At 41.2% G+C, this 27,136-nt stretch overlaps 1 protein-coding gene across 3 annotated transcripts; it reads right to left on the reverse strand.

The window, feature by feature from the left end:
* Positions 1–776: 776 nt before the first annotated feature.
* LOC135462869 (organic cation transporter protein-like) lies at positions 777–27,136 on the reverse strand. 3 transcript variants are annotated; one of them, XM_064740158.1, is made up of 11 exons: positions 27,100–27,136; positions 21,401–21,830; positions 17,821–18,166; positions 17,196–17,426; positions 14,392–14,588; positions 11,390–11,947; positions 8,727–8,861; positions 7,284–7,369; positions 5,837–5,957; positions 2,024–2,096; positions 777–1,279 (listed from the first exon to the last, which is right to left on the reverse strand). In XM_064740158.1, the coding sequence occupies exons 2-11, from the start codon at positions 21,796–21,798 to the stop codon at positions 1,106–1,108; spliced, it is 2,319 nt and encodes a 772-aa protein (XP_064596228.1). In that variant the 5' UTR covers positions 21,799–21,830; positions 27,100–27,136; the 3' UTR covers positions 777–1,105. The 3 variants fall into 3 exon arrangements, with proteins under 3 accessions (XP_064596228.1, XP_064596230.1, XP_064596229.1); XM_064740160.1 differs by lacking the exons at positions 21,401–21,830; positions 27,100–27,136 and adding an exon at positions 20,390–20,422; XM_064740159.1 differs by lacking the exons at positions 777–1,279; positions 2,024–2,096; positions 5,837–5,957 and adding an exon at positions 7,086–7,193.

The raw sequence follows: 27,136 nt of genomic DNA on the forward strand, positions 1-27,136 counted from the left end.
TTAGGACTTTGTATGATCCTATCAAAACCGGATATTTTAAATCTGGCAAATTTCCATGGGAAATTCTTCATTGGAATACGCATTCAAATTATGAAATTAACACCGTGGGAAAAAAACAGCCCATTCCTCATCAAGCAAAATTTTCAATGAGGTTAATCAATTTGACAAAAAGACAGTGCCTTATATCACACTCAACCAAAACAACCGACACAATTCCTCTCTCTCTCTCACTCTCTCTTGTAAACTGTAGTTTCTTCCTGCCATCAAAACCATATAACTGACACCATACGTTATTTCTTTAGTTATTTACCTGCTTGATTGGTGTTTTACGGAACACTCAAGAATATTTCACTTATACGATGGCGGCCAGCATTATGGTGGGATGAAAAAGAGACAAGGCCCGTGGGAAACCCACGACAATCCGCAGGTTGCTGCCAGACCTTGGCAGCACAAGCACTGCTGTCAGGGATTACCACCAAGGTGCCACGATCAGTGAGAGCAAAGGAAGCTTCCAAAATAACTTTGTTGTTCTGTGGAATTTGACACAGTCAAATGTCAGAGATCAAAGCTCACCACTAATGTTTGCCAATATGGAATGCTATATAATAAATGATCCTAAACTATCATAAAATAACAAAAACAAAAACAAAACATACATGAAGAGTACATGTAGTACTAATGAATGGCCTCTGTGTAAGAGCAAAAAAGCAAAAAGTATCTCTGCTACCAGCAGAAAAAACAACCCGAACAACAACAACAACAACCCCCCCCCCCCCCAAACAAACTGAACAACAACAACAAAGAATGCCCCTGACATTCTATATGGCAAAAGTTTAACCTTACTATTGTAGCTAAAATATAACTTATTGCAAAAATACATTCAGAAAATCAATAACGTGGGGAGGGGGGTTGGGTTTCCCATTTTTCAATTCCCATTGATGTCAGTTAAAGTAGGCAACGGTATATGGATAGCGATACCTTAACCCATGTCAGCTGATCGTGCAAGAGATCTTTACTGCATAGAAACATCACGCTGATGCTGCATTACGGATATCAACATGCACAAAGGGAGGTTACTCTCCAACCAATCCAGAAGGAAGTCTGCTCAGAGTTGTTCCCCTTGATCTATCCGTCCGGCTTTCCTATCCCAGCCTTCGACTTCCTCAATGGTTTCAGGAAGGGGTTTACGATGCGTCTCTGGTAAGACTAGGCACAACACCCCACCTATTATTGTCAGCACCCCGAACACTGTAAGTGGAAGTCGGGGGATGGTCTTTGCCTGGAAATAAAGAAAACTGAAATTCACAGTTTTTCGTTCTGAGTCTCAACAGGCTATATGGTCACATGGATGACTGGTAAGTATTACGGAGGAAGGAAACCGTGCAGAGCCTGGTGGAAAACTGACAGGCTTTTACGTGTACAACCAAAGGAAGGCACATGGACTTGAACCCACAATGACCGCACTGGTGAGAGACTCTCCGGGTTTTGTTCATGGGTAGCATGGTGACCCCTCGGACCACGACCCGCAGTTACATTTCATGAGAAAACTCTCTACATCAACTGCAAGAGGGTAATGGTAAGTGCAGCTTTGGCCTGCATCGCCATTACGATGGAAATTGGATCATGTTATCTTGTAAAAAATGGCAAATTCACAACTTATGTTATGCTGTATAAAAATTCACCAATGTTTTTCAATCAGGTCCTTAATTCAGCGAATGACCTATGTTACAAGACAGGGCGTCAAAAAATATTCTTTATTTATTTCTTTATTTCATTGGGGTTTTTCGTTGTACTCAAGAATATTTCCCACGTGAGATCAGAAAGGAAGCTAGCATTAGTGACAAGCTCAGTTGTCAATGACTTGTGATGGCATGCTAACCACTAGGCCACTGGCCCCAAACACGCCGACTAACCAGCCATCTATTTGGCACACAGACTGAGTGGTTAGAATTGAAATTTCGACCTGCAAGACACGTGGGTCAACATACTGTACAGTATACATGGGAAATATTACGCAACTTACGCTGGAGGCAATGAATGGGGCTGCCACAGCACCAGCAGTTTCAAAGGCTGAAGCAATGCCTATGCCAAGGTTCCTGTAAACAAGAGGAAGTAAATGGATGTAGCAGGAAAGAAAAAAAATTACTGTACACATGCAAATTAAAGGTATTCATAAACCTGTACAGGTACTTTCCATCACATATATTTATAACACAGAGAATTACAGGCCAGGGGATCCAAACCAAGGCGCGAAGGATGAAGACCAAATAGAGCATATTAAAAGAACCAAACACAGAGACCAGATGAAACCAGACATGCACGTAGGCTGGGGAAACCAAAGAGAAGCTGGAGACATCCTCGCAACCTGAATGGTTGTACAGTGCTAGCCAGAGTTGTGTATCCCTTTAAAACCTCTATCGTGGTATAGGGCTACACAGAGCTGGATATAACCTCATACACTCCATCATTATACAGAGCTAGTATATCCCTACATACCCTGGCTATCCCTACATACCCTCTATCATTATACAGAGCTAGTATATCCCTACATACCCTGGCTATCCCTACATACCCTCTATCATTATACAGAGCTAGTATATCCCTACATACCCTGGCTATCCCTACATACCCTCTATCATTATACAGAGCTAGTATATCCCTACATACCCTGGCTATCCCTACATACACTCCATCATTATACAGAGCTAGTATATCCCTACATACCCTCTATCATTATACAGAGCTAGTCACAGCTGGATATCACCTCACAGGCTCTATCATTATAACACAGCTAGTCACAGATGGATATCACCTCATAGCCTCTGTCATTATACAGAGCTAGTCACAGCTGGATATCACCTCATAGCCTCTATCATGATACAGAGCTAATCACAGCTTGATATCCCTGCTTATCCTCCATCATTATACAGAGCTAGTCACAGCTGGATAGCGCCGCACACCCTCTATCATTATACAGAGCTAGTCACGGCTGGATATCAACCCTTACCCTCTATCATTATAAACAGGGCTAGTCACAGCTGGATATCACCGCATACCTTCTATCATTATACAGAGCTAGCCACAGCTGGATATCACCACACACCCTCTATCATTATACAGAGCTTGTCACAGCTGGATATCACCACACACCCTCTATCATTACACAGGGCTAGCCACAGATGGATATCCCTGCATACCCTCTATCATTATACAGAGCTAGTTACAGCTGGATATCACCACACACCCTCCATCATTACACAGGATTAGACACAGCTGGATATCCCTGCATACCCTCTATCATTATACAGAGCTAGCCACAGTTGGATATCACCGCATACCCTCTATCATTATACACAGGGCTAGTCACAGCTGGATATCACCGCATACCTTCTATTGTTATACAGAGCTAGCCACAGCTGGATATCACCACACACCCTCTATCATTACACAGAGCTAGTCACAGCTGGATATCACTGCATACCTTCTATCATTATACAGAGCTAGCCACAGCTGGATATCACCATACACCCTCTATCATTGCACAGAGCTAGTCACAGATGGATATCACTGCATACCTTCTATCACTATACAGAACTAGCCACAGCTTGATATCACCTTATAGCCTCTATCATTACACAGGACTAGACACAGCTGGATATCCCTGCATACCTTCTATTGTTATACAGAGCTAGTTACAGCTGGATATCACCACACACCCTCTAACATTACACAGGATTAGACACAGCTGGATATCCCTGCATACCCTCTATCATTATACAGAGCTAGCCACAGTTGGATATCACCGCATACCCTCTATCATTATACACAGGGCTAGTCACAGCTGGATATCACTGCATACCTTCTATCGTTATACAGAGCTAGCCACAGCTGGATATCACCACACACCCTCTATCATTACACAGAGCTAGTCACAGCTGGATATCACTGCATACCTTCTATCACTATACAGAACTAGCCACAGCTTGATATCACCTTATAGCCTCTATCATTACACAGGACTAGACACAGCTGGATATCCCTGCATACACTCTATCATTATACAGAGCTAGCCACAGCTGGATATCCCTGCAAACCCTCTATCATTACACAGGACTAGACACAGCTGGATATCCCTGCATACCCTCTATCATTATACAGAGCTAGCCACAGCTGGACATCACCTTATAGCCTCTATCATTACACAGGACTAGACACAGCTGGATATCCCTGCATACCCTCTATCATTATACAGAGCTAGTCACAGCTGGATATCACCACACACCCTCCATCATTACACAGGATTAGACACAGCTGGATATCCCTGCATACCCTCTATCATTATACAGAGCTAGCCACAGTTGGATATCACCGCATACCCTCTATCATTATACACAGGGCTAGTCACAGCTGGATATCACCGCATACCTTCTATTGTTATACAGAGCTAGCCACAGCTGGATATCACCACACACCCTCTATCATTACACAGAGCTAGTCACAGCTGGATATCACTGCATACCTTCTATCATTATACAGAGCTAGCCACAGCTGGATATCACCATACACCCTCTATCATTACACAGAGCTAGTCACAGATGGATATCACTGCACACCTTCTATCACTATACAGAACTAGCCACAGCTTGATATCACCTTATAGCCTCTATCATTACACAGGACTAGACACAGCTGGATATCCCTGCATACCTTCTATTGTTATACAGAGCTAGTTACAGCTGGATATCACCACACACCCTCTATCATTACACAGGATTAGACACAGCTGGATATCCCTGCATACCCTCTATCATTATACAGAGCTAGCCACAGTTGGATATCACCGCATACCCTCTATCATTATACACAGGGCTAGTCACAGCTGGATATCACCGCATACCTTCTATCGTTATACAGAGCTAGCCACAGCTGGATATCACCACACACCCTCTATCATTACACAGAGCTAGTCACAGCTGGATATCACTGCATACCTTCTATCACTATACAGAACTAGCCACAGCTTGATATCACCTTATAGCCTCTATCATTACACAGGACTAGACACAGCTGGATATCCCTGCATACACTCTATCATTATACAGAGCTAGCCACAGCTGGACATCACCTTATAGCCTCTATCATTACACAGGACTAGACACAGCTGGATATCCCTGCATACCCTCTATCATTATACAGAGCTAGCCACAGCTGGACATCACCTTATAGCCTCTATCATTACACAGGACTAGACACAGCTGGATATCCCTGCATACCCTCTATCATTATACAGAGCTAGTCACAGCTGGATATCCCCACAAACCCTCTATTGTTACACAGGGCTAGTCACAGCTGGATATCACTGCATACCCTCTATCGTGATACGGGGCTAGCCACAGCTGGATATCCCTGCAAACCCTCTATTGTTACACAGGGCTAGTCACAGCTGGATATCACTGCATACCCTCTATCATTATACAGAGCTAGCCACAGCTGGATATCACCTCATAGCCTCTATCATGGTAGAGTTCTGCAAGGCTAGCCACAGCTGGATATACCTCTGCCATCAAGGTTGTCAAGACTACAGGTGAGAAGTGATATAAAGTGGCACACACCTGACTACAGTGGGAAAGATCTCTACACACAATAGGTACACTATCATCTTGCGATCCCAAAACCTACTTATCAAGACTACAGGTGAGAAGTGATATAAAGTGGCACACACCTGACTACAGTGGGTAAGATCTCTACACACAATCAGTACACTACCATCCTGAGATCCCAAAACCTACTTATCAAGACTACAGGTGAGAAGTACATGTAATTTGGAGGAGCTCACCTGACCACAGTGGGAAAGATCTCCAGGCAAAACAGGTAGACGGTCACATAAGATCCTGTGATGCCAAATTTGCTGATCATTGCCAATGTTGTTTTTAACCAGGTAAGATCCGCACCTGAATCTGTAAATCATAGATTTATAGAATGATAGATTTCCAGTTGTACAGGTGGGTATATATATAATTCTTCTTCTTTTAGTCCATATAATTGTATATGTACATGTATGTGTATCACAAATGTCAATAGTTTCTCTTTATTTATATATATATATATATATATATATATATATCTATATATATATATTTATATATATATATATATATATATATATATATGTATATATTTATGTTTATAAAATCATTGATCAACTTTGACCTGGTAAGACCAGACAAGGTGCGGGTTCAAACCGGGCTTTAGACAGCAAATCTGTTGATACCCCTACTCTAACTGCTTGTGGGCGTACAATGTAAGTGATAATAAGCGATGGGTGAGGGCCGTGTGAATGTTTGTGTGGCTTAACCACCAGTATGATGTGCACATGTGCAAGTCGCATGTGGGAAAGTTCATCAGTAACTTGCCAAAGGTTTGTGGTTTGGGTTGGACACTGGTTTCCTGCACTCATGAAAATGACCACCTTTGGTTAAGTCAAAGATTCTTGATTATGGCAGTGAAGAACAATCAAATACTACTAACTAACAAACTAAATGTAACTAACTGGATAACTGACTAAATAAATAAATAATACTGTGTACCTGTGGAGGTGGGTATGAAAATAGCTATAACACTGTTTACCTGTGGCGGTGGGTATGAAAATAGCTATAACACTGTTTACCTGTGGCGGTGGGTATGAAAATAGCTATAACACTGTTTACCTGTGGCGGTGGGTATGAAAATAGCTATAACACTGTTTACCTGTGGCGGTGGGTATGAAAATAGCTATAACACTGTTTACCTGTGGCGGTGGGTATGAAAATAGCTATAACACTGTTTACCTGTTGAGGTGGGTATGAAAATAGCTATAACACTGTTTACCTGTGGCGGTGGGTATGAAAATAGCTATAACACTGTTTACCTGTGGCGGTGGGTATGAAAATAGCTATAACACTGTTTACCTGTGGAGGTGGGTGTGAAAATAGCTAAAACACTGTTTACCTGAGGAGGTGGGTATGAAAATAGCTATAACACTGTTTACCTGTGGCGGTGGGTATGAAAATAGCTAAAACACTGTTTACCTGAGGAGGTGGGTATGAAAATAGCTATAACACTGTTTACCTATGGAGGTGGGTATTAAAATAGCCAAAACACAGTTTTACCCGTTGACTTGGGTATGAAAATAGCTACTGTATAACACTGTTTACCTGTTGAGGTGGGTATGAAAATAGCTACTGTATAACACTGTTTACCTGTGGCGGTGGGTATGAAAATAGCTACTGTATAACACTGTTTACCTGTTGAGGTGGGTATGAAAATGGCAATAATACTGGCACAGCCGCAGACCAACATAAACACGCAGAGTGGGCGTCGTCTTCCGAGGCTGTAAATAATCCACAAATCTTGATGATCTCCGAGAAATGACTGTCAGTAATCTCCAGGAATCAAAATATAGCATCACTGAATAGACCACTTAAAATTATGCATAAAGAGTTTAGCAACTCTGACGTCACAGGAAGTTTTTCCAATTCTCATCACGACACAGTATGTTGGAATACCTCTTTTTACCCATAAGTAAAAGATTACTGAAATAATGCTCCCAAAAATTCCTTCCTTCTGGTGAACACCAGGAAAAAAATCTGATGTGATGTCAGAGTTCCTAAATGTTGTCGGTATTGCTCATGTATCCACCTACTATTCAAATACGTGAATGCTTTTCAACACTCTTTAAAAAAATCGGAAAATATTTTTATGCACAGTTCTCATGTTGTCTTCATATTTTAGACTCTTTTTTTTTTTGCCACAACACAAAATATTCAACCAAGATCTTGACTGATAACTAGTGCCAAGGAGGTTAGGTTTGGAGTCTGTTTGACTGTCCGTCTGTCTGACTGTCCGTCTGACTGTCCATCTGTCTGACTGTCCATCTGTCAACTGTCCATCTGTCTGACTGTTCGTCTGTCTGACTGTTCGTCTGTCTGACTGTCTGCCTGCCTGCCTGACTGTCCGTCTGAAACTATACAGATTAAGTTATGAAGCGACGTGGACAAAAGTTTGTTAACAATCTACTCTTGGACTAAAGATAGAGCCATTAAATTTTAGAATTTTTGTGGCCACTGAAAATAGAACAGGGTACTCTCCCCTTGTCTGTTGTGCAGGAATTTGTACATTCACCTTTGTAAGAGGTGTGTGCCCCCAAGAGCACTTACTAACTGACTGACCCCTTAAACATCGGAGGCAGTGCAGAATTTTTCCCTTAACCTGTGACTAAACCAATACTTTGAATCTCTGAACAATATGTGTGCAGAAACTACCCCGGCTTTACTCAAAGGAATAGGGTGGCTGCATACTTTTAATTTTCGTTATGTGGTGAAACAGTGAAGCAGCACCAGGCTCTATTCTTACGTCACAACTTGGCTGCAGAGAAATGTCTAGAATGTTACGATGTATTCGTTTCTACTGTAACATTATTTTGTCTTTTTCATGTGAAGTCATTATGATTAAGTTTGAAAAGTAACGTTTTCAGAGTCAGGCTGCCAGCAGTTTACCGAAACATGGTGGGAGGAAACCGGGCAGAACCCGGGAGGAAAACCAAGACCATCCACAGGTTGCTTGCAGACCTTCCCACTTATGGATGGAAAGGAAGTCAGCATGAGTTGGACTTGAACTCACAGTGACCGCATTGGTGAGAGGCTCCTGCTCAAAAATTACAGTGCTTTAATAGTACAGTTTCCCCTCACCATTCAACAGTCCCCATACAAATGAGATAGGCGGGGATTTCCACAAGTCCACTGATGAACAGGTTGAGAAAGATGTCCCCATGTAGTGTGGGCACTGAAAAGCTGATCCCAAAGTAACTCAAACTATTGACAAGCCTGAAAATAGAAACAGAATGAAACGTCTATATCTCTTTTCATATGTTGAGGAATCCCAACAGACACGACAGAATCTTTATCTTTACTCCAGTTGTCAATTTTTACGCCTCTGAATGCACTCTTCAATCTTCCAAAAAAAGTGACCAGTATTGCTGGATGTACTTTGAAAATATAAATCTGTAAGACTTTTGAAGACTAAAATGTGTGGTTCAGGTAGGGTCATATATGAAAAAAATTATAGAATAACCTATCCCGATCAGATATCAATCCCTTAATCAGACCAAAGATGGGTCATGTTTGTGGTCGAATTTGTACAGGATATAGGGTAGTCAGATCCAGGAAATCATAAGCAATCCATGTGGTTGTAATCTTTAATTTAAATTTATTTGATTGGTGTTTTGCGCCAAACTCAAGAATATTTCACTTATACGACAGCTGCCAGGATTGTGATCGGAGGAAACCGGGCAGAGCCCGGTGGAAACCCACAAATGTCCACAGGTTGCTGGCAAATCTTTAATTTAAAAGTTAGGATTTTAAAAGGAATGGAATTTGACGGTTGGGAATTTTGAAGGGGTCTGTATGGTAGATTTTCTAGTCACCTACCTTGTGATGTCACCCCATAAACTTGTCTACCTTGTACTGCTCTGTACACAACCTTGTTCAGTTGACTCAAATACATGGTATCAAATTGACTAAAACCACAATGGAGTTATTAGTCAAATGAAACCTTTGATATTTATATGTATTTAAGTCTTGACCCTGGACACAATTAATTTCATTACCTAGTTGAAATGAATTCGAAGTTCCAATACTCTGCTACTGGCACACTTTGAACAGGCTAACTGTTACCTGTACTAGTCAATCTGAGTATCTTACTATATGTAGCACTGCACACAGTCTTTGTGCAGGCTACTAGCACACTTTTTGCAAGCTACTAGCACACTTTGAACCAGCTACTAGCACACTTTGAAATATCTATGAGCACACTTAGTGCAGGAGGGGTAGCACTAGACTTTGTGCAGGCTACTAACACACTTGGAAATCACTACTAGCCCATTTTAAAATAGCTACTAGCACACTTTAAGCATACTTGTAGCACAATCAGACAGCTGCTTGCACACCCTGAGCAGGCTTCCACCACTGCAACCAGATAGCCTGTATCTGCCGCGGGTGTGGTGTAATGGATGTGGTTTGCTGATACAGTGGTAAGTATCCAACGGTAAAGATACTGTGACAAGGGTAGTTACAGGACATGATGCTGACATGATGGTAATTACTATACACAGAAGGCTTCAATGACGCAACATCCCCCTTGTGTTATTGTACATGTAAGCAAAATCTCAGCACTACTTTTGAGGAACAACCTTAAACACTTACCTGAGCAGTGATTCCAACACACAAGGACTACTTTTTGAGAAATAACCTTAAACACTTACCTCAGCAATTATTCCAACACACAAGGACTACATTTTGAGAAACAACCTTAAACACTTACCTGAGCAGTGATTCCAACACACAAGGACTACTTTTTGAGAAATAACCTTAAACACTTATCTGAGCAGTTATTCCAACACACAAGGACTACTTTTTGAGAAACAACCTTAAACACTTACCTGAGCAGTGATTCCAACACACAAGGACTACTTTTTGAGAAATAACCTTAAACACTTACCTAAGCAGTTATTCCAACACACAAGGACTACTTTTTTGAGAAACAACCTTAAACCCTTATCTCAGCAATGATTACAACACACAAGGACTACTTTTTGAGAAATAACCTTAAGCGCTTACCTCCACACTGATTCCAACACACAAGGACTACTTTTTGAGAAATAACCTTAAACACTTACCTCCACACTGATTCCAACATACAAGGACTACTTTTTGAGAAACAACCTTAAACACTTATCTCAGCAGTGATTACAACACACAAGGACTACTTTTTGAGAAATAACCTTAAACACTTACCTCCACACTGATTCCAACATACAAGGACTACTTTTTGAGAAACAACCTTAAACACTTACCTCAGCAGTGATACCAACACATGAGGGATTAAGTTTGCAATTTCCTCACTTACAATAATTAACAGTATTACTGTGCTTTACATGATGCTTTGGGTATCACTAAATTTTTTGTATTTATGTATTTATTTATTTATTTGACTGGTGTTTTATTTTATTCTTTGATTGGTTTTACACCGCACTCAAGAATATTTTACCTGTACAACACCGTCATTATGGTGGGAGGAAACCCACAACCATATGTAGGTTGCTTCCAAACCTTGCCCACGTATGGTCGGAGAGGAAGCCAGCATGAGTTGGACTTGAACTCATAGCGACCACATTGGTGAGTGGTTCCTGGGGCACTACACTGCGCTAGCACGCTAACCAACTGAGCCACGGAAGTCCTGACTAGTGTTTTACATTGCACTCACAAATAACTGACTTTATATGACGACGGTCAGCATTATGGTGGGAAGATAAACACTGTATCTGTAAGAAAGCTAAAAAATTCAGCATCTTTACCATAAATAGAAGGTAATAAGAGAATATATCCTTATGCGTGGCGTCCGGAATAAGTCTATCACCGTGTAGGAGCGTGGGGGTCTCACATCCGGAGTAAGCACACCCCCTGGAGGGGTTGCTACAACATCAGGATCTGACACGGTGTGATAGTTAGTCAAAACTGGAGCACCTGAGTTGTTTCTGTCAGTCCAAGCTCCATTTGTTAACCCTTTACCACCAAACCCTCTCTGATCAGTCCAAGCTCCATTTGTTAACCCTTTACCACTCTCTTCAGATTCTGAGTGGTTGTGAAATTTGGAAGGTTTCACAGTCTGTGTATTATCAGAGTCCACATCTGGAACTACAGTCTTTAAAGGGCCATTCTGGTTTTTCTCAGTGTTTGTTTTGACTTTCTTTTGATCGCCTTTGATCAGTTTCATGGAACTGTGGAAAGAGGACAGATTCATAATCTCAGGTGGCAGAGTTACTCTGTTCAGCCTCGCCGCTTTCCTGATGACGACTTCGGCTTCCTTATACCTCTGCTTTGCCATCAGCCAAGGTAAAGATTCTGGTAAAATCCTGCAACAGAAGGAAAGAGGTTAATGAGTGAGTGAGTGAATGAGTGCTTGAGGTTTAACGTCGTACTTAACAATTTTTCAGTCATATGATGACGAAGGAATCCTTTAGAGTGCATGTAATGTGCCTCCTTATTGCAGGACGGATTTCCACCAGTCTTTTATCTAGTGCTTCTTCGCCAAAAATACTTACCGAAGTAAGCTGCCCCATCCGAGCCATTATGCTGATACTAGTCAACCAGTCATTGCACTATACCCTTCATGCTGAATGCCAAGTGAAGAAGTTACAACTTCCTCATTTAAGGTTTTAGTTCTGACTTGACCCAGGATTGACACTGGATCTACCGCTCCTGAAGCGGACGCTCGACCAACTGTGCTATCGAGGCCGATGGGAGGTTAATAAGGCATGTCTAGTCAATGCCATTATAATACAGAAAAGTTCAAGAAAAATATTCCTAGTTTGCATTTCATAGTCTTGGCCTGGTTGTTTGAAACTGTTTGGAGACCTTATACCAGATTTAACTTGTCTTTCAATTTTGTACTTAACCCCCAAAAAATTTCATAACAGCATATTAAATATGAACTAAGCCTTCTGCTGTTTTAATGCTTTAATGCTTTAAATTTTGGCCAACTGTATTGGCTGCTGAAGTTGGCTAAAATATTAATCATAATATCTGACTTAATACCAGTATTAACAAATACACTTTTGCACAACTTGGTTCTAATTTGTCACATTTTGTATCATAGTTGACAACATTTGGAGATGAACATTTTTATTAACAGGTGTTGAGAATTTGCTAAAACATCAACGATCCATCACAACAGGCATGCATGCATATTTAAATTCTTTACCCTGGTCACTATTACAAAATTATTTATTTATTTATTTGATTGGTGTTTTACACCGTACTCAAGAATATTTCACTTGTACTACGGCGGCCAGCATTATAGTGGGGGGAAAACGGGCAGAGACCGGGGGAAACCCACGACCATCCGCAGGTTGCTGTAAGACCTTCCCACGTATGGCCAGAGAGGAAGCCAGCATGAACTGGACTTGAACTCACAGCAACCGCATTGTTGAGAGACTCCTGGGTCATTACGCTGCGCTAGCGCGCTAACCGCCTGAGCCACAGAGGCCCCCTACTATTATAAAATATTAACCTTAGGACATGAAATTACTTGTGAAAAATAATATCAATTCACCTGCATAGTTCAACGCAGTATCCAGCAGTAAACACTTAAAACTAACATTGAAAATCAAATGATTTATTTATTTGATTTATTTGATGTGCCAGTTTTATTCCGCACTCATGAATATTTGACTTATACAACGGCGTCCAGCATTATGGTGGATGGAAACAGGGCAGATCCCTGGGGAAACCCACAACCATCCGCAGGTTGCTGATAGACCTTCCCACGTACGGCCGGAGAGAAAATCAAATGAGTTCGCTACAATGATGACCCAGATACTTATCACAACACAACTAAGTTATCACAACACAAGTTATCACAACATGTTATCACAACACAAGTTATCACAACATGTTATCACAACACAAGTTATCACAACACAGAATTGTCTCTGTCATCATACAAACTACATTCCAAGCATTATGATTATTACAGAGACGGAAGAGGATGGGCAGTGGCTCAAGTCCTTACCTTTCTGTCTCTAAGACACACGGCATGATTTCAAACCCAGCACTGGGCAGGGAATTCTGAATTCATGGGGCTTTAATTGAGAAATTTAAGACCTTTGAGGTCTTACATATAAGGTGGCCATCCACTAATATGGGCTGTATGTGTGTGCATCAAATGTGGGAACTTTTGTCTATAACTGAATGTGCATCAAATGTGGGAACGTTTGTCTATAACTCTGTGTGAATCAAATGTGTGAATGTTTGTCTATAACTGTGTGTGAATCAAATGTGGGAATATTTGTCTATAACTGACTGTGGATCAAATATGGGAACGTTTGTCTATAACTAAGTGGGAATCAAATGTGGGAATATCTGTCTGTAACTGAGTGTGAATCAAATATGGAAATATTTGTCTCTAACCGTGTGTGAATCAAATGTGCGAATGTTTGTAACAGTGTGTGCATCAAATGTGGGAATGTTTGTCTGTAACTGTGTGTGCATCAAATGTGGGAATGTTTGTCTATAACTGTGTGTGAATCAAATGTGAGAATATTTTTCTATAACCATGTGTGAATCAAATTTGTGAATGTTTGTCTATAAATGTGAGTGCATCAAATGTGGGAAAGTTTGTTTATAACTTGCCAAAGGTTTGTGGTTTACTCCGGTTTTCCTCCACTCATAAAACTGACTTAATTCAAGCAACAATTTTGAGTATGGCATCAAATTAATAAATTAATTCAATAAATATATAAATCAATGAATAAAATAAATAAAAAAATGTAAAGAGAGGAAAAAGAAATTAGCTTACCAGTAATACACCAAGGTAAGAAAGTTAGGGATGGATATGGCCAGCTCCAGATGTGTCCAGTCACGGATTAGGTATCCTAGCAACGCCAGAACCATAATTCCGAAAGCCCAAAACAGGAAGAGAGCGATGTAAGGCATCGTGCGGCTGGAAGAGGGAAAAGCCTCTGGGACCATTACATAAGCGACTAATCCAATAGTCTGAAAAATACAAATTTGAAAATTGCCCTTTATTTGAAATACATGTACCTGATGAGACTCTAGCAACACTGAAATGAAGATGGTAAATTATGTTGGAAAAGGGAGATAACTGGAGCTGTGCTCCATTCATTCTAAAATAGAAATGTACCTCCTGCCTCCGTATGGATTACATCTCTAACAGACTTGGGCACCATACTTTTTACAACAGTGACGTTGAAAGCGAGGTTCGTGCATTACGCCACCTGATCTGAGATGGCTACTTTAACCTTATGTAAACAACTGCACACGATGGTGAACATATCGAACTGTTGAGCAGTGCGCTATTTACTGTTGCTTGTGGGTATTATTAACATCTGTGCCCACGCTCGAGCTAAACCATGGCATTTCAAATATATTTCCACACTTATCACTTGATTTTGCGTAACGGAATTCACAGGGGACAAAACAACAGTTCTCGCGAGTTCATAAGCTGATATACAAGACTTTTACCATACCCAGTCGATAAGAATGCACTGACCTCTCTTTTCTCACATCGTGCACAAAGTGCGGTGACCTGCTTTGCCTTTAACTCTACAGAAAAGCCGGGGCTTACCTTGGCATACGCCATTACTTCTTTGAACTCTTATCATGACGTCTTTTGTGGGCGCCGCCATGTTGAATAAATTAATATTCATCTCCTAATACATGAGTAAATAGTTCATATTTATCCTGGATATTTTTTGATGAATTCAGATGCAGGTAGTTGCTTGATTCTATACCATAGATAAAGAATTAGGCTAAAGGAATCTGAAAAGATATTAAATATCTGATACTCCTCTATCAACAATTATCCCCAAATTTGGGGGGGGTGGGTGGGGAATCACTGCGCTGATGGCGCCCATCTATACACGGGCCTTGTCTCCGTACCACAGGATCACGTAGAAGGGCGTGTGATCTTGAACATACTCCACTGTGAACCACTGGAGGCAAGGGGTGACATTTTTTGAATGAGGGCCAATATAACTTGATGTTTAACCCTATGAATTAGTAAAAAAAAAAAAGAAAAACCCCAAAAACACAATAATGTTACAGTCACAGGAAGCCATATACATATAAACCAGGGTTATTACATAGCTCAAAGCTTTCTAGACAGTTTAACGGTGACATAACTTAGGCAAAAAGGAATTAACCACATTTCTTTACGTACAGTGACAATTTATTTATTTGATTGGTTTTTTTTTATGCAGTACTCAAGAATAGTTCACTTATACAACGGCGGCCAGCATTATGGTGGGAGGAAACAGGGCAGAGCCCCACGACCTTCTGCAGGTTGCTGGCTGACTTTTCCACTTACGGCCAGACAGGAACATACAAAAACAATAAGTTTTCCACAAGAAATATGATATAAAACATGTGACAAGATAAGGTGGGGTATATATTTAGATCATATGCTAACTTAGACAATAATCAATGTGTTAACTCCCACTGACTTAGGACATCAACAGATTGTGTCAGATTAACATTTGATCAAAGATATATTTTTATGATAAATTAGGCACAATTTCAAAAGTTTTTGGAGGAAACTTGACCTAATAAAAAGTAATATATTCTTTTAAGCCTTTTTACTTTTTTAAAATATTTATATATTTTATGATTCAAAGCTTCCTGCAGTTGTGATATTATACAACTAAATTATGTGGATTTACAATAAATATATATATTATTGTATTATTATTATCATCATTATTATCATCATTATTATATAATTTATCTGTATAAATTACCTGGAAATTTAATTGAAGACTTTATTAAATCATAAATAAGGATTCTTTGTAAAAATATTCATCTGTAGCACCAACAGAATAAATTCTCCAGAACAAAAAAAAGCTGATGTTATAACAAGTACATAAACCTTCAACCTTTAATTTTCTTTTCTACCAAAAAATTCCACATTTGGGTCATTTCTTAGTGAATTCTGACTATGCAGCATGCTTGTGGGGTTAATCCCTTTGCACTGTTTTAGTCTTATTTTTATGCTTATTTTTATGTGATGACATGGCAGCATTCTGAGTCATTCTAGACTGCTAACACCTAATAAATTCAATAAATATCACTGCATTTTTTTTAGCTTATTCTACTTAAGCCATGGTGATAGCGGGTGTGAAATTTGCTACTATTTAAGCAGTTACATAAAACCCTACCCAAAGTAAATTTATTAGAGGTTTCACTTCAGCGGTTATGTGTAACCATATGTCAACATCGCACTGTTATCACTGCTCTGGTTTAACTCTCCTGGCTGTCTAAGGTTTTTTACCCTAATTCACAGGTTCAAATCCAACTCTGGCTTATTCAGTTGTAGATTTAAGTCTGGGGGTTTGTCATGTACCTGGCAAGAAGTAGTGGTTTCTCCAGAAGGCTAAGTGAAATTTTCCATCCACTGATTTATTTAGTTATTGAATTGTTGTTTTATGCCGTACTTAAGAATATTTCATTTATGTGACGGCGGCCAGCATTATGGTGGGAGGAAACCGGGCAGAGCCCGGGGGAAACCCACGACCATCCACAGGTTGCTGGTAGATCCTTTGAAACATTTCTGGATATAATATAAAATGTCAATAATGTCAATACCTGATTTAGCGCTCCCAGAAAAAACCTGATCACCATAAACACAATGTAGTTATTCACAAACGCAGCTCCGACACCGAGGGCACCTTGTATCCATAATGCTCCCAGGAGGATCTTCTTCCGGCCAAATTTGTCAGCAAGTGGGCTGATGAACAAGGAACCAATGATCATGCCGGCCATGAAGAGAGACGAACTAAGATCTACGAGGTACACCCGGTCACAGACAAAATCCCACTGGAAAGCGGAAATGAAATGATGGATTGGTTGACAGAGTGCAAATGTGAGCAAAAGAGTGAGTGATTGGTTTAATGAATGTCTTATCCTTGAATAAGTGATACATTAAGTGATTTAGCTTAGAGCAGAGCTCCCTAAGTTTTCTTGCTTAAGTGAAGGCATTTTATTTACACAACATCATCCCTATACTTAAGTAGTGTTTGATTACGAAATTTTCGAAAAAACAATTGACGCTGGACTCAACCAACCTAAAGCAATTTACTGAACTTGGCAACTGCTGTGCCGAGCCCTCTTTTAAGCTTTAACAAACAAACTTTTTACAACAAAACTGAATGTATAATTGCTTGAGCTGATTGATTGGTTGTTTTTTTCTTGAATTAAGAGCAAGACACACCTGAGTTAGGAACGTAGAAGAGAAAGTGTCTCCATACACCCATCCATACTGACACGGTTGAGTGGAGTTCACTTCTCCCGGGACTGGCATGCGACACTGATCTGCCTCCTGCTGCCTCCAGGGGGCGCTGTCGTTTACGAGGCTGAGGTTTGTGGCAAATGTCATGTTTTCCGGGATGTAACAGTGATGACCCGGATCTGCACCCAGGAAGATTGGGCCAAACAAGTGCCAAACTCCGCGCATACAGACCATACTGACAAGGAAGAACACAAGTGCCTGATAATTTCCACATTTTCCCAGCAGGCAAAGAATGTCCTCAGCCTCCATCGGTGAATCTGCAGCAGGGCTGGAAAAGATAGAGACAAACAGAAAGAGTGAGTGAGTGAGTGCTTGGGGTTTAACGTCATGCTCAACAATTTTTCAGTCATATGACGACGAAGGAATCATTAGGGTGCATGTACGTGTAATGTGCCTCCTTGTTGCAGGACGGATTTCCACCGCTCTTTTATTTAGTGCTGCTTCACCGAGACGACTTACCGAAAGCAAGTAAGCCGCCCCGCCCGACCCATTATACTTATATCGTTGCACTATCCCCTTCATGCTGAACACCAAGCGAGGAAGTTACAACTTCCTCTTTTAAAGTCTTAGGTGTGACTCGATCAAGGATTGATCCTGGATCTACCGGTCCCGAAGCGGATGCTCTACCAACTGTGCTATCCGGGCCGGTCAAACAGAAAGAGAGAACAGGATTTTAGTGTGCTCAATAAAGAAGAAAATTTGTTTGATCCAGTGCATGTTTCAAAGGTTTCAAAGAAAGTCACTACACTGCAAGTCACTAACGCTGTCACAAGCAGAAATGGTTTACATACAACCAGGTCAAGATCAGTATACTGATTTATTTATTTATGTGATTGGTTTTTTTTCATATGCTGTACTCAAAAATATTTCACATATGCCACAGCAGCCAGCTATGATGGGAGGAACCCATTCTCCATGACCATCTGCAGGTTGCTGCCAGACGTTCCCACGTACAGCCAGAGAGGAAGCCAGCATGAGCTTGATTTGAAGTGAAGGCGCTCGCATTGGTGAGAGGTGACTGGGTCATAGCAGCATGTCGAGGACAGGACACTGAGAGAAGGAGTGCAGGGAAAGTCAATGTTTACAGGTATGTTTCTACATACATGCAAACATAGCCTCAAACAGCTGTTGCAGAGTAATGACCCAGGACCTCTCACCAACGCGGCCGCTGTGAGTTCAAGTCCATCTCATGCTGGCTTCCTCTCTGGTCGTATGTGGGAAGGTCTGTCAGCAACCTGCGGATGGTCCAGGGTTTCCCCTGGGTTTCTTCCCACCATAATGGTTCCCCATCTGTCCTACCAATATGTTAATTACACTGGCTGCAGGGGTGAGTGCGTCTGACACATATATCAGTCTGAGATTAACCCTTGAATTAACCCTCGGGCTTGAATAACACGCATATAATCTCATTGCCATAACCACACTAGTCCTGCAACACAACGCCCTTCGAGCCTCAGATAGCCATGGATCAGCCTCCTTTAGCCATGTCAGCCCAGAAGGATAACTGTAAAATTTCGGAAAACAGTTGATCACTATCCTGCATCGCCTATCCAGCCACTCCTTTACAATGCTTAGGGTCCAAGGGCATCTGACTGTTAAAATCCCCAGATGTTTATCATTCCAAAGGTAAATATCCATCCATATTTATTAAATTTATTATTTATTTATTTGATTGGTGTTTTACGCCGTACTCAAGAATATTTTACTTATACGATGGCGGCCAGCATTATGGTGGGTGGAAACCTGGCAAAGCCTGGGGGAAACCCACAACCATCCGCAGGTTGCTAACAGACCTTCCCACAAACGGCCGGAGAGGAAGCCAGCATGAGCTGGACATGAACTCACAGCGACCGCATTGGTGAGAGACTCCTGGATCACTATGTTGCGCTAGCACGCTAACGGACTGTGCCATGGAAGGCCCCATATTTATCAAAGTCTTCCCCTTTGTTGACTTCTCATTTACGAAATGGTCGTCATCTACACGTAGAACGACACAAGGTGGTTACAAAACTCCTTACCACCAAAATTGGGTCAGTGTGTTAAGAAATTTACTTATCCTGAATAAAATACCCAAAGTCAATCATTCTTGGAGACAGTGTTTTTTTCTTTTTTTTTTTTTGCACGTGACATGTGGGCCTAACATTTTTTTAAGTGAGAGAGCGATAATATTCAAGGACATTACCGGTATCTACAGGTCATGCCGGTGCATATTGATTTCTGAGCACGAACATGTATGGCATCGTTGATGTTAGCACATGGATTAAACTGTACCTTCTTACGCTTCACATGCACCAGGATATGACTCTGTGACGAGACAGAACTGCTAAACAGCGAGGCATTGTTTATAACTCAATGTTACGGTACCGGCACTAGCATGTGACAGTCTGTAACCAACAGACCAAACACATGTACGTACATTCATTCGAACTTACAAAAAAACGAACAAAAGTCGGAGAAGAGTTACAGACTTCAGGACAGCGAACTGACTTACTGTCGTGTTATCTCATCTTTGCCGAATAACTGGAAAGGATCTGCGGTGTCTCGCATGTTACATCAGTCGTGAAGGGCACATGTTCAATTCTCGCATCATTTTTTTGTTTTATTACCGAACAATGTGGAAGAGCTATCTACCAAGGGAGGTAACGCTCAGACAACTATCGATCGTTCGCTTCTTAAATTTCCAAAATATCGCACCTTAGGGGAGATATTGTCCGTAAGATTATATTTTTAATTAACATACAAAGAGATTTGTATCAGAAATACTTAATAAACGGCGTTAACGCGTAGGTGTGTCAAACGCATTAACGCGATTTATTAAGTATGTCTGATACAAATCTCTTTGTACTGTAATTAAAATTTATGGATTTTAAATTTTCGATTTGGCTGGCCGGCATGCAGTTAAGCCAACACATGCATATATTGTTAACATTAATTAACACAAATCTCTTGTGTTTGGAAATTATTTAAGCAAATGACAGATTTAGGTGTTATTGTAATTTTGAGATGCCAGATCGAGTGAAAAAAGCAATAACTTGCTGCAGTACAAGGAGTAGTTTTGACCGACCCATAGTTGCAAGATATAATAAATAAATAATAGATAGGTGCATAAATACTGTTATTTCATATAAATATAGTACCTAAAAGTCTAATCAATAATGACGATTGTACACTTTCTAAATGACATCTACCGGTCAGAAACGTTGAGCTAAGAAAGGTGTAAGTGTGAAGATCGAGTGATTCAATGTATATTCGCCGTAGAGTACCAGATATTTTGTCGACAAAATGGTCTAGACGGTTTTCATGCACTGGGGGCAATGATTTAAGCTGATGACTGAGAGGTCGCTGGCTCGAAACTCAGTGTGGTCTATTCTCCGCTATAACTTTGAGAAAGTAAATAACGATCATAGCTTTACTTATAAAAAAACAACAAACACTCTATTACATACATGTACATTTATCTACTAATCTGATACATAAATATTTGCTTTTTTTCCCCACCTACCTGGATACATTACTGCCTGTCATGGAGTATTTCCCTTCTGTCGGATTCGTTGGACTGCTCTTTGCTTCTTTTCCATTCACTTGTATGACATGTGACGTCATCGATTCATCATTCGACGGAAAGGCCATGGCGTCATTGGTTTTCGTATTGACCCATCCGTCTAGAGCCACTTTTGAATGTGACACTTGCTTCTCGACTTCCGCTTCGGTTTCGTCTACAGCTGTTAGAACTCTGTTGGTTTCATCAGCCGTTGTGGGAGTGGTTTCGTCAGTCGTTGTGGGAGTGGTTTCTTCAGTCGTTGTGGGAGTGGTTTCCTCAGTCGCTGTGGGAGTGGTTTCGTCAGCAGTTGTGGGAATTATTTGGTCTCCACCAACCCTTGTGTAAGACGGGTTATCCATTTCTAGCAGTTTTCAGTATATGCTGGAATATCCTACAATAGCATATATACACTACATCAAGGATACTGCAGCAAAATCTAAACGTATATACAATAACCACACGATTGATTGATTGGTTAACCGATTGATTGACTGATTTAACAAATGACGGATACATTCACCAGAACTATTCCAATCTATATATGATGTTGTGTTAAGGAAAATCTAAGAACGCACCTGCAGTATTCACACAGAGTTCATTCTGGTTCTGCCTAAAATCATTAATACTATACTTAAGAATAGGCTGGGCCTCCGTGGCTCAGTCGGTTAAAGCGCTAGCGCAGCGTAATGACCCAGGAGTCTCTCACCAATGCGGTCGCTGTGAGTTCAAGTCCAGCTCATGCTGGCTTCCTCTCCGGCCGTACGTGAGAAGGTCTGCTGCAACCTGCGGATGGTCGTGGGTTTCCCCCGGGCTCTGCCCGGTTTCCACCCACCATAATGCTGGCCGCCATCGTATAAGTGAAATATTCTTGAGTACGGCGTAAAACACCAATCAAAAAAAAAAAAAACTTAAGAATAGGCTAATATGCCACCTTTTTTGTATGGTAGCTTTCTTTGAGACCATTATAGGGGTCAATTTGATTTAATTGTTTGTTACCGCCGAGAAAGATTTTTTCATGATGGTAGTCTGTTTTATTGGAGGAGAAATTAAACCGGGGTGGCCAAGTGTAAACCATTAACTTTCCTACATCTTACGAACAGACATTCTCATCATATTCTGGGACGTCAGAAGTTTTTAATGACCATTCTATGAAGGCGTATATGCACTGACTAATATGCTAATGATTAAATTTTAAAATTAAAATTAAATTAAATTTTAAAATTAAATTAAATTTTAAAATTAAATTAAATTTTAAAATTAAATTATTTTTTTAAATTAAAAATCAGTTTCGATCTAATTTGTGTTCTTATACCCCGTGCTCAGAAATATATTTTACGTAGAAAATAGCAGTCAGGGCTTACCAGTGGAGGAAACCGGGCTGAGTGCGACCGGATAAAACCACCGTAAACAGTTAAATACAACATCTTGTCAGTTTGCCTCACTGACTGTTCACTGTAAATGTCTGAATAATAGCAACCTCCTCCCGTTCTTAATATATACATATAGCATGGTAGGGTCCTGTATACGTAAACATAGCAGCAAAAATAAAACGAATTAAGAGCCAGTAAAAGTGTCACTTAAAAACTATTCCCTTAACTATTTTTATTTAGAAATTTACAATTTTGCTCTGCCAAAGAAATTATTTAAAATAGGTTAAAATACGGTGGAGTTTTCGACCACGTCATTTTTTTCACTGTATTGGTCAAGTGAATATTTTGAATGTATTTAATATTCTTAATTAACATTTAATGGATTTGTAGGTTTCCTAAATAATGTAAAAAAAAAAAAAGGGAAACATGTGGTTTTTAAAAACCCACCTTAGAAAATAACTCAATTTGTAACGTTTCAAAGGAAGAAAAATATTTAAAAAAAAATTGAAATCATTTCTAGACACATTTCTCTATTATATATCCCTAGAGGCAAACGGTAAGTGTGATGGTCTGGCAGTATCCTGTGGATGGTCGTTGGTTTTCCCCCGGACTCTGCCCGGTTTCCTCCTACCATAATGCTGGCCGTCGTCGTATAAGTGAAATATTCTTGAGTACAGCGTAAAACACAAATAAACAAATAAATAAACAAATAAATAAATAAATAGATGCAAACGTAATTTTGTAGCTCATATACATGTATCAGCATGCTCAAATAAAATGTAGCCTATTCATTTACAGCAGGCTATTCATCTACAGTAGTCTATTCATTTACAGTAGACTACTAATCTACAGTAGCCTACTTATCTACAGTAACCTGCTCATCTACAGTAACCTATTCATCTACAGGTTCCCTATTCATCTACAACAGCCTACTCATCCACAGTAGCCTACTCATCTACAAGGCCTCAGTGGTAAGTAGACTTAGCACGGCGCAATCACGCGTTAGCCTCTTATCAATGCTGGCTTCCTCTCTGGTTGTGCGATCGAAAGTAACTCGCGATTTTCTCCCACCGTTATGCCGGCCACCGTCGTATAAGAAAAGTATACTTGAGTACAGGGTAAAACATCAATCAAAAGAACAAATACATAAGTATTTATCTACCTGCATGTTTATACGTAATAGTATCCATGGTAACGGGCTATGTGGTGTCAAGATATAATTTAGGTATGTACATGGGTGTACCAGGTGTTTAACAGATTTTTGCCCCGTGTGAAAAGAAACAAGCATTCTGGAAATACTCCGGTTGGAGCCATCAGAACAGCAGCTATGCCCAAGTTCATAAGAGAACAAAAATAGCCGTATCTTTAGACACAACAGCCAGGCGAATAATAATAAATGGCACAAGACAGCAATCCCCAGGGGTTCTTAGAGGCCCAGGTAGCGTGTCAGCAAAGAGCAATGAACCAGGAGCCTCTCACAAGGGCGATCGCTGTGAGTTCAAGTCCAGCTTACACTGGGTTCCTTTCCGATAGTACGTGTGTGCAATCGGCGGTTAGTCGTGGCTGTTTGTAAACTGGGGATCCTGTGTACATGTATGTGTACCTCTGTATAATACGACATTGTGATAATAAATATGACCCATATACGCATTTCAATGGACATCTTTTCAGGGTAAGAGCTCGAACATTTTGGTTACGTGTTAAATGAACACATAACCTTTACACATGGTTATGAATGGCTTTGCCCATTTCTTTCAGCCGCAGTCACTCGATGCGATTTGTCGAGTGTCACGTATAAATTACAGTGTAGGAATATTTGTACGTCACGCGTGATAAAAGTTTGTTGCGCTTTCATCACCATAGTCTGTTAGCCTACTCTCATAACCTTGTGCTACGTAAAAGCACATTTACGACAAAGGATCCCCTGGGGTCCAGCTGTTTTACAAGTTCACGAAGCAATAATTACCTGTACACATAATGATCATGACTGGGCTACGCTTTCGCCATGACCGTCGTCTGTGGCCCGGCTCTCTAAAAAGCTCACGACGCGCTGCGTTCACTTAACGTTCATAATGAGGCTACGCTTTCGTCATGACCGTCGTCAGTGGCCCGACTCTCTAACAAGCTCACGACGCGATGCGTTCACTTAATGTTCATAATGAGGCTACGCTTTCGCCATGACCGTCGTCTGTGGCCCGGCTCTCTAACAAGATCACGACGCGATGCGTTCACTTAATGATCATAATGAGGATACGCTTTCGCCATGACCGTCGTCAGTGGCCCGGCTCTCTAACAAGATCACGACGCGATGCGTTCACTTGATGATCATAATGAGGCTACGCTTTCGCCATGACCGTCGTCAGTGGCCCGGCTCTCTAACAAGATCACGACGCGATGCGTTCACTTGATGATCATAATGAGGCTACGCATTCGTCATGTCCATCGTCAGTGGCCCGGCTCTCTAACAAGATCACGACGCGATGCGTTCACTTAATGATCATAATGAGGCTACGCCTTCGTCAATGACCGTCGTCAGTGGCCCGGCTCTCTAACAAGCTCACGACGCGATGCGTTCACTTAATGATCATAATGAGGCTACGCTTTCGCCATGACCGTCGTCTGTGGCCCGGCTCTCTAACAAGATCACGACGCGATGCGTTCACTTAATGATCATAATGAGGCTACGCTTTCGCCATGACCGTCGTCAGTGGCCCGGCTCTATAACAAGATCACGACGCGATGCGTTCACTTAATGATCATAATGAGGCTACGCTTTCGCCATGACCGTCGTCAGTGGCCCGGCTCTCTAACAAGATCACGACGCGATGCGTTCACTTAATGATCATAATGAGGCTACGCTTTCGCCATGATCGTCGTCAGTGGCCCGGCTCTCTAACAAGATCACGACGCGATGCGTTCACTTAATGATCATAATGAGGCTACGCTTTCGCCATGACCATCGTCAGTGGCCCGGCTCTATAACAAGCTCAAGATGCGATGCGTGCACTTAATGATCATAATGAGGCTACGCCTTCGCCATGACCGTCGTCAGTGGCCCGGCTCTCTAACAAGATCACGACGCGATGCGTTCACTTAATGATCATAATGAGGCTACGCTTTCGCCATGACCGTCGTCAGTGGCCCGGCTCTCTAACAAGCTCACGACGCGATGCGTTCACTTAATGATCATAATGAGGCTACGCTTTCGCCATGACCATCGTCAGTGGCCCGGCTCTCTAACAAGATCACGACGCGATGCGTGCACTTAATGATCATAATGAGGCTACGCTTTCGCCATGACCGTCGTCAGTGGCCCGGCTCTCTAACAAGCTCAAGACGCGATGCGTTCACTTAATGATCATAATGAAGCTACGCTTTCGCCATGACCGTCGTCAGTGGCCCGGCTCTCTAACAAGCTCACGACGCGATGCGTTCACTTACTGATCATGAGGCTACGCTTTCGCCATGCCTGACTCTTTTGCAGTGTAACAAAACATTACGTAAACGTAATGACCATTATACAGTAGAGTATACTTTACTATATGTAGCCTGGAGTCCAGCTGTTTTACAAGCTCAGAAAGCGTTACGTACACGTAGTGATCACGATGAAGTTATGCTTTCGCCTAGCCTTATGAATTAGACGTTGTATGCTAACGAAACAATGTCTAGCAAAGGTCCATTCACAAAACCATTGATATTTTCCTATCTGCTTCTTGAACCTCCGTAACGTTGCCTACCAGACAAATTCTCAATCGGCACTCGATTGTACTTTTACTGGCTGACAATCGGCTTCTGTTATGCTCAAATCGGTCAGCTTAAGACGGAAAGGAAGGGAAAAGTTTGACAGCCGTGTTAAATGGCCCCCTTTTTTTAAGCATACATGCATGTCAGTCTTTTACTTGCTTTCATTTATTTATTTATTTATTTATTGATTGGTGTTTTGCGCCGTACTCTAGAAAGAACATTTCACTTATACAACGGCGACCAGCATTATGGTGGGAGGAAACTGGGCAGAGCCCCGGGGGAAACCCATGACCAGTTTGCTGATAGACCATCTCTTTCCCTTTAAACAAAGCCTGAGTATCTTTTCTACGACGACGCTACGTTACATACACTGGGTATCTATCTTACTGTTACGCAGTTCACACCTGACAAACACAACGCCTAAAACTTCAAATTCCACCGCAAATGCGGTAGTAACATGACATGCTGCGTGTAACTTAGTCTAAAATAGGTATTTATAACAGGACAAAAGTTAAAAATCTCCATTAACAGCGGTCTTGTGCTTACCTGTACACTCTGTACACTCGTTCTGGGTGCAAAGATG

The sequence above is a fragment of the Liolophura sinensis genome, chromosome 2, assembly GCF_032854445.1.
Source record: "Liolophura sinensis isolate JHLJ2023 chromosome 2, CUHK_Ljap_v2, whole genome shotgun sequence".
In the NCBI taxonomy this organism is placed as follows: Eukaryota; Metazoa; Mollusca; class Polyplacophora; order Chitonida; family Chitonidae; genus Liolophura; species Liolophura sinensis.